We start from the raw sequence: 9,156 nt of genomic DNA, 5'->3' as shown, positions 1-9,156 counted from the left end.
AAACTCTTATGCTAACGTTTGGTGGTTTTAATCAGAAAAAGTGTCAATGTGTCATACTGAAACTGTGTTTAGAGGATGTTGAGTATACGGAAGTGTGTTTTACAGCAGAGGGCACTGCTGACGTTCACTGTAGATCTCTTCACCGAATTTCAGCTTTTCATATGGATTTCAGCTCTTGAAAACTGAACTGCTGTTTGGAAACAAAAACGTTTTTAGAGCTGATGGCAGCGTGTGTGTGTGTGTGTGTGTGTCATATGATCACTGGATCCTTCAGCTGAAAGATGAAGCATGAACTCTATCCAGAGCTTCATCGCGTCTCCTTTCACTTTCTAAAAAGGTAAGTACTTTTAATTTCTACTGCAGTTTTTGTAAACCTCAACCACTATATTTAATGATGCTCAAAAATGGAAGCAGATTATGAAAGTATCTTGATTTAAATCTCCTTTAGGCTCATAATCAGTAGAGACTTTTTTCAAGAGAGTACAGATCTTTCAGTTGTGTTAGTTGCTATACATGCATCGCTTTTAAGTTTATTTCTAAAGGTCTAACAGTCGCCTTGTTCCACTCACTGGTCAGAGTCTGACGGCTTCACACACTCAGCAAACAGACTAAAGTGAAGATGGAAACTTTCGAAACCGCAAAGCGCACTTGAGCCTTTGACACTGAGATGCTGTGTTAATCTGATTCAGAGAGTTGAACCATTGATCTGTCTGCAGACTTTCTTCAAACAACACACTCAACACTTGGCCTTTCTAAAGCACACATGGGTAAAAGTACATGCATTTCTACACATTTGTGCATATTGTTTTGTAAAACAAACCTCAGAAAGGTAATACATTAGAGGTGGACAAAGTTTTTGCAAGTACATTTTTAATGCATTTAATCATCATAGTTTTCCTTTGAGATATATTATTATTTATGTGAACATGTTTCTGCATGTAAAAAGGATTTTTAGGACAGCAGCATCTTTCAAAAAGCTTAGATACAGACCAAACTGCCGTCCTATGCTCTAAGCAGACCATGTGACAGGAAGTGATAAGATGGTGTCTGAGCTTCATATTCTAGATGTGAGAGGAAGCCTCAGACTCATGTGTCATGGTGTGAATTTACTGTCTCTGCTGTGGGTGGAAAAATAAGATATTATTAGTTTGCTAAAGCAAGATTCCTTTCTGTATGAAAAATTAACAAATTAATCTTAGACACAATCTAGGCTTTGACAAGTGTTTGAAAAAAATAAAATGGCAATAAACTGTGAACAAGTCAACATGAAATACTACCATTTAAAAGTTTGGGGTCGGTAAGATTTTAAAAATGTTTTGAAAGAAGTCTCGTATGCTCACCAAGGCTGCATTTATTTGATCAAAAATACAGTAAAAAAAAAAAGTAATATTGTGAAATATTATTGCAATTTAAAGGAGACATATTATGGCCCTTTTTACAATATGTAATATAAGTCTCTGGTGTCCCCAGAATGTGTCTGTGAAGTTTCAGCTCAAAATACCCCACAGATCATTTATTACATCATTTTAAAAATGCCTATTTTGAGTGGAAGCAGAAACACGCTGTTTTTCATGCCTGTCTTTTTAAATGCAAATGAGCTGCTGCTCCCCGCCCCCTTTTCCAGAATAGAGCTGCTACAGCTCATACCTGCTAAAACATCTGTTTTGGTTCTGATTTTCATGTTTATCGCGCTGAAATCATGCGTTTTAAACCATATGAGTTTAAACTTCTGATATATGGTTTTCTGAGCGCACACATCTGAAGCACGCGCACAGAAAGCAGCTGTCACAGCATGTGAGCACTAAACTAATTTCTCATTCACACACAAGTTTAAGTTAAAAACACACATAAGTTACAAAAACAGTCGGTTATGTCTGTGAAGATAAACAGCTGGGAAATAAATTGTTAAATTGTAAATTGTAAAAAATGTTTATTTTAGATCTGTGTGGCAGCAGCAATATACAGTAAAATAAATCAATAAATCCACTGCTCTGTTGTCTCCTCTGAGGCTGGGACTGTAAATAGTGTTTTATGCTCGTCTGTGCAGCCAAAGACAGACCAGTTAGCGTGTTTTGCTCAAACCTTCACCATGGCATTAGAGCTGGTACACCGGTGTCACTTGCGAAATCAAAATGAAGGCGCTGTGGGTGGAAACGTACAGATTAAGGGGTGGTAATATTATAATGAGATCCCTTTGCCACGTCACCAAGAGAGCGAAATCAGACACGTTCGTTTTCTCAGACGCTTGCAGAAAAAGGCTTCCCAAAACAAAGTTACTGGGTTAATCTTTTTCAGGTTTCCTTGGTTGGTAGATGCACCGGGGACCTGATTATAGCACTTAAAACCGGGAAAAGTCAGATTTTCATGATATGTCACCTTTAAAATAACAGTTTTCAATTGTAATTTACTGTAAAATGTAATTTATTTCTGTGATGCAAAGCTGAATTTTCAACATCATGACTCCAGTCTTCAGTGTCACATGATCCTTCAGAAATCATTCTAATATGCTGATTTGTTACTCAGGAAACATTTCTGATTATTATCAGTTTTGAAAAAAGTTGTTTATTTATATTTATTATCAATGATTTAAATAGTCATGCTGCTTAATATTTCTGTGGAAACGGTGATATGTTTTTAGAATAAACAGAAAGTTCAAAAGAAGCATTTATTTGTAATAGAAAGCTTTTGTAACATTATAAATGTATTTGCTTTTGATTAATTTAATGCATCCTTGCTGAAAAAAACTATTTTTTTTTTCAAAAAATCTTACTAACCTTAAACTTTTGAATGGCAGCATACATCGTAACACAGGTTCCTAGTCTTCTTGTGCATATAACAGGTTATTCTTAAAATGTTTGTCTTTCTAATTTTTAGCAAATATAACAACTTGCTCTGTCTTGTTTTATAGGAAAAAACAATTAAAGAAATCTGCTGAGAGCTGAATGTGTGAAGACAACAACTTGAGAGTCTGTGCAAATAACGAATGATGGAAAACATTTGATGTCTTTCATAGTTACATTGAAACCAGCATGTAATCACGTCCCCTCAAACCATTAGTTTAACGGTACAGAAGTGGCACTTTAATCTTTCTAAAGATGACAGAAAACCTGTACGAGACGAATCAGTTCACCAACCACGCCAACGGGACCTATTTTTTCCAGCACAGCCCAAGCGCGTTGGGTACACCTCACTATGGTGTACCAAACGTGAGCTCGATCCAGTCATCTCCAATGTCTCCTCGACTCAACCACGAGCAGCTAACATCTCCTGGCACTCCAGGACATGAACTTTCTCCAATGCTTGAGATGCCAAACAGCGGCGGGACTTGGGAATATAACCAGTTTGGAAGGACATCATCATGGGGATCTTCTTCTCATGAAGAACTACCCGAAATCTACCCGTTTAACATCACATCTCAAAACAACTTATCACTGACTTGCAAAGACAATGGCAGTGCTTCTCATCCTTACAGGTTGGACTCGTTCTCAAAGGCCTTCTCTACGAAAAACATGCAACTTCTATTTGGTGATAGTAACAGGACAGATGATAAGCACTCAGAAAATCACATTTCAGGGGTTTTGCACTTGCCTCAAAGTCTCCCAGAAGGATCAGACAGGCAACCTTTGGAGTCTCCAGTTTTTAACCCAATGGTCATTCAAGGTCAATGCGATCAGACCGGCTTCCATCCATCAGAAAGCCAAAACTCATTGCACGGCCTTTACCAAAACCACCAACAGTTTCACTATGGATCCCAGCAACACAAACAGAAAGTGAACAACATGGAGCAGGTAAACAGGAGTCTCCAAAAGCCACAGAGCTCCTGGCAGCATCAGCACGGCTATCAAAGTCACCCAATGCCATATCCGATAGCCTTGAATCAACAACAAAGAGGGATATTTGCACATAAAACTCACCTGGACTCTCATGAACCTGCTCAATCGCCAACCTACGACCACCGTCAAGACTTTAAAGTCCCGGAGCAGCAGATCTTCCATTATCAAGACCAACAACATCTTCGATCGCTTTCCCAACCTGGCAATCCTTACCTCGTGCAAGATAACGTGCAATCAATCTCTGCAAAGCAAAACAACATGTTTAGCGATGCTCGTCACTCGGCACCCAACACACCTGTGTTCTCGAGTCCCAAAGAAGACCAATCTGCTTTCAACTTTCCTCACCAAAGTGAAGACCTCTGCAGCCCGCTTTACCAAAACAGGAGCTCAGGGGTCTGTAAAACTCTTCCACAGATGACTATGAGGGGGGATATTTTTCATCATCGCACCGCACATGCACCTCAGTGGTCACAGGTACTGTATTTTGTTTTTTATTAGTTAATTTTAGAGTCATTTGCATTTATGTTAAAGGTTTCTCATAAATACCTTGCAGACACCTTCACCAGATATTCAAGATGAGGCCATTTCACCTCATTTCAGGTTTGACTCTAACCTTACTTCTATCCATTTAGTCAAATCAAATCTATTTGTATAGAGCGTGTTCTAAATACACATTTCAAAGCAGCTTTACAGAAAACTGTGATGCTAATGTTTATAATACCAGTATATTAATGCCTTATAATCACATTTAGCAAATTAGAGCTGGGTGATAATTAAGTTCACATTTTGCGACGATTATAAACAATCAAGCAGATGATATTTGCTGTATAGAATGTATAGCCCTATGTGAGTATACAATATGTCTGCAAATAAAGTTAGACATGCTTATATATCCTACTTGGGTGTTACATTTAACTGTATACTTACATTTTGTGACAAAATGCTGGATATAATAACATAAGGTTGGATCTACTTAAAGTAATTGTATAATTCATTATTAATTTATAATTCATTGATTATTCCCAGTTATTAATTTGTCATCTGGTGATATTGAGAATTATGAAACCTGAGGTTTTGTTATTCAATTGTTATTTGGTGTAGTGGCAACCATTATTACTGTTTGGTCATATGTATCACTGGATTATTGGTGTATGTTTAAAAAAATATTATTTCAAAATTTCACTAGTGTTACTTGTAGAAACTAAAATAGTTTCTACACCAATTGTTTTTCAGTGTAGAACATAACATCTTTAGTCCCCTAGTGTGCAAACCAAAGGCAACTCTGGCAAGGAACAAAAAACTCAATGCTCCACTCATATTATTTATATTTAATATAGTATGTGGATTTGGATTTCTGTAGAGCAGAACCTGGGTTTTCGAGAGAGGACGGATCTCATGCAAAGATGAGATGCACAGTTTGTCACAGGGAGTTCAAAAGTCTCCCGGCTCTGAATGGTCACATGCGCTCACATGGAGGACTACGGACACACCCCACACCCCTCAAAATGGTAAGAACCATCATTTTGATCATCAGTGAGGTGGTTTGTGAAAAACTGCATGCTGATTTGCCCCATTGCTTCATATTTCTTTCTTTGTTTTAACAGAGAGACGGGCACATTCATCTGTCTGAAGCTGCTCAAAGCAACCCCATCTTCTTACCTGTGTCAGTACCTGTCAAGGACAACCAGACCCCAACCAAACTCACACTCAGCCTTCTGTGCCACCAGAAAGACAGTGAACAAAATGGTTTAATTAAGACTGGTGCACAGTCACCCCTCCCGTCTCTACGAAACCACCCTTCCTGTGTGAGTTTCTGGCATTCATAGTTATTTTTAACAGCTCTTTAGAAAATTAAAAGCTTTAACATCAAGGTCTGAAACATCACTTCAGCATTCTGAGAATTTATAAACTGCTGATGCTCAAAATGGTTTTTAAATGTAAACTTGATTCTTATGCCACCTTTTTGATTAAAAATTACAAGGGCACATGAATGTTCCAATAATGATGTGCACGGATAAATAATTTACAATTAACACGGAAATATTCCATTAAAATAAAAAAAGAACTGTAAATTGATTTCATCATGAAAAATAATGCAATGAGCACTTTAATATATCCTGCCCAGCTTTGTTTAAATTGGAAATGCATAAATAAAATAAAATAAAATAAAATGTGCTTCACAAAAAAATGTGACTACTGCACACAGATTGCCCAATTTGATCATATTATTTGATCTATGAAACAAAATTATGTTTCTCTTCTAAACTTGATTTCTTTGCTTTCAGTTAATGTAATCCTCTAAAATGCACAAACCAGTAGGACGCATGTAAACAAAGCAAACACTCAATAATGATTTTTGATGTTGACATAACTGAAACTGCACATTTTGCACGGGATGTAATGGGGAGAGTAAAAATTTTGAAATTAAGTATTATTTTTTGTGTTTTTGAGCAAGATGGGAAACAAGAGAGACTTGATAGTGCTTAAAGTTCAATTATGTTGGGATTTAGAACCGTTTCAATTACAATGGGTTACCATTGTGGTGAAGAATTTGAGCAGACTTAGCATTTAGCATGCTAAAATGTGCTATTGTTCTGTTAAACTGTCATGGAACCACTTTGAATCTACCTAATTTGGTCACTTCAAATAACTTAATTTGATGACGTCTACACAAATTATGCTTGTGTTTCTTAAAGGGATAGTTCACCCAAAAATGAAAATTCTGTCATCATTTACTCACCCTCATGTTGTTCCAAACCTGTACGAGTTTGTTTCTTCTGTTGGAACACAAAAGAAAATATTTTGAAGAATGTTGGTAACCAAACTATTGATGGTAGCCATTGACATCACATTTTCTGTTCAACAGAAGAAAGAAACTCATACAGGTTTATGTACAAGTGTTGTTTTCAGGTTTCATTTTTGAGTGAACTATCCCTTAACTGCTTCATGTGGAATGGATGTGCATGATTAAATCATGTAAATATGACTGGAATGATAACTGAACCTCACACCCCACATAACACATTCTAGATAAAGAGATCTGTCTCGAATGGAGAATATGCACCAAAGGTGGTGAAAAAGAGGTACCGCCGCTGTCTGGTCCCATTGATGATTCCTCCGCCCAGCACCAGTCAGGAGTCCAGAGGCACCGTGCTCTTCCACAGTCAGCTCAGGACGGTGAGCAGCATGGGGGACGACGTGCCCTACACCCCTCTACCCATGCTCAGCCCTGTACGGCCGGGATCAGGCCTCTTCAGCGCCATCAATGGAAAAGGCAAGAGCGTCTTGGTCAAGTCTGCTGCAGATGGGGCTTGATAGTCTCACTTAATGCAGTCAAATTTACTGGCATGCTATCTAAAGATTTTACAACAATAGTGATGATTAAAGAGTTATGTTTAATTAATTATTTTAGATGCATTGTTACAGTAGCTGTATTTTTCTCATTATAATATGCATTATCCATGTTTGTCTGTAACAGGTGATATGGATGGCTGTGGTGAGACTTCAAGAGAGAAAGCGATTAATGTAACACCGTAAGCATTTTGATGTTGTTTTATCTTTGTGTGTAAATTCAATGTCACTAGCAAAACATTTTCTCAAGAAAGTGTAACTGGTGCCTATGCAAAGTCGCCGGGTTGTGGTGTTGTGGGCTGTAGCCAGGCGTTGCTATGCAGTTGGTATGGTGTTGCTAGGTAGTTGATTATTGGCCAAAGTAAAAAAAAAATTCCCTTCTCAAGCCTCTGTCATATTGAGAAAAAAAAAATGAAATGGAATAAAAATTTATATTTCGATGCTTTTGTGTTTGATCGCAAAACTTTCGTGTTCTCCCGAGAAAGTTTGCATTTGCTTGAAAAATGTTGTGTTCTCAAAACTTTTACCAATTTTTTATTTATTTATTTAATTAAAAAATTTTTTTTTGTGGGAGAAAGCAAAAGTCTTTCCAGCAAATGAAAAAGCATTGAAATACACTTTCCCTCCCATTTCATTTTTTTAAAGCGAGTTTATTCACTCAGAAAAGTAATATCACACTTTCCCTCAATAAAACCACATGATCTGAGGTTTCATTTTCATTAGTGTTTCAAAACATTAAAACATTACACTCTTCACCTTCAATCTACACCAGCAAAACAATGTGTTACTGCAAATCATTTTACTGTCAAATGCTTACTTGATTTATGAAATAATTCAATAATGTCTGAATATAAAGTAAATTAATAATCAATAACTATATTTTATGTGTTCTTTGTAGTCGGATTAATGTTGCTTACTTGATTTATTAAACAATTAATAATGTTCAAATATAAAATGAATTAATACTCAATAACTGTATTTTATATGTTCTTTACAGTCGGATTAACATTGGCGAGGAATTTCAAGCAAAGATCCCAGATATTAAGAGTCAAACCCTCACAGAGGAAGATACCCATAATGCTGTTCTTCTGTGGTTGCCCAACAAAGACCTGGATATCCCTGATAACCAGCAGAAAGGTAACTAAAATCACATTGAGTTAAGTGCAGCAACTAGGAGACGTGGGGTGATTTTACAAAAGGCATGATGCAAAGCAAAACAAATCATTCTTTTTCAATTTTCCAAAAATTTATTGGAGTACATTTGGCAAAAAAAAAGAAGCTATTTAATTCTTTCTACTTCAAAATTTCATGTTTAATTCAATGTGTTACTTATGGAAGCCCGTTTCCGAAAAAAAGTCAGAATTGCGAGATAAAAAGTCGCAGTTACCTTGTTTTATTTTTTATTCATATAAATGCACAATTCTGACTTTTTTTCTCAGAATTGCGAGTTCATATCTAGCAATTTTGACTTTATAATTACTTACAAATTATATTTAATTACTTAAATATAATTATTTACAATTGTGAGTTATAAAGTCAGAATTGCAAGATAAAAACTCGCAATTGCGAGTTATAAAGTCAAAATTGCAAGTTACAAAGTCAGAATTGCGAGTTACAAAGTCAGAATTGCGAGTTACAAAGTCAGAATTGCGAGTTACAAAGTCAGAATTGCGAGTTATAAATTCAGAATAGCGAGTTATAAAGTCAGAATTGCGAGTTATAAATTCAGAATTGAGAGTTATAAAGTCAGAATTGCGAGTTACAAAGTCAGAATTGTGAGTTATAAATTCAGAATAGTGAGTTACAAAGTCAGAATTGCGAGTTATAAAGTCAGAATTGCGAGTTATAAAGTCAGAATTGAGAGTTACAAAGTCAGAATTGCGAGTTACAAAGTCAGAATAGTGAGTTACAAAGTCAGAATTGCGAGTTACAAAGTCAGAATAGTGAGTTACAAAGTCAGAATTGCGAGTTA

General features: G+C 36.4%; 1 protein-coding gene across 1 annotated transcript in view; it reads left to right on the top strand.

The window, feature by feature from the left end:
• Window positions 1-249: 249 nt before the first annotated feature.
• The window catches only part of LOC107594119 (transcriptional-regulating factor 1-like), a 15,482-nt gene continuing 6,575 nt past the window's right edge, over window positions 250-9,156 (top strand). The window contains exons 1-8 of the mRNA XM_016284065.1: window positions 250-337; window positions 2,909-4,307; window positions 4,387-4,433; window positions 5,194-5,341; window positions 5,438-5,638; window positions 6,864-7,111; window positions 7,274-7,366; window positions 8,182-8,321. Coding sequence (XP_016139551.1) covers window positions 3,096-4,307; window positions 4,387-4,433; window positions 5,194-5,341; window positions 5,438-5,638; window positions 6,864-7,111; window positions 7,274-7,366; window positions 8,182-8,321 — 2,089 coding nt within the window. The 5' untranslated portion in view covers window positions 250-337; window positions 2,909-3,095. The remainder of the gene's footprint in view (window positions 338-2,908; window positions 4,308-4,386; window positions 4,434-5,193; window positions 5,342-5,437; window positions 5,639-6,863; window positions 7,112-7,273; window positions 7,367-8,181; window positions 8,322-9,156) is intronic.

The sequence above is a fragment of the Sinocyclocheilus grahami genome, unplaced genomic scaffold (assembly GCF_001515645.1).
Source record: "Sinocyclocheilus grahami isolate Dianchi unplaced genomic scaffold, SAMN03320097.WGS_v1.1 scaffold179.1, whole genome shotgun sequence".
Lineage (NCBI taxonomy): Eukaryota > Metazoa > Chordata > Actinopteri > Cypriniformes > Cyprinidae > Sinocyclocheilus > Sinocyclocheilus grahami.
The sequence above is the reverse complement of the archived record's forward strand: the minus strand, read 5'-3'. Positions and strand labels throughout refer to the sequence as shown.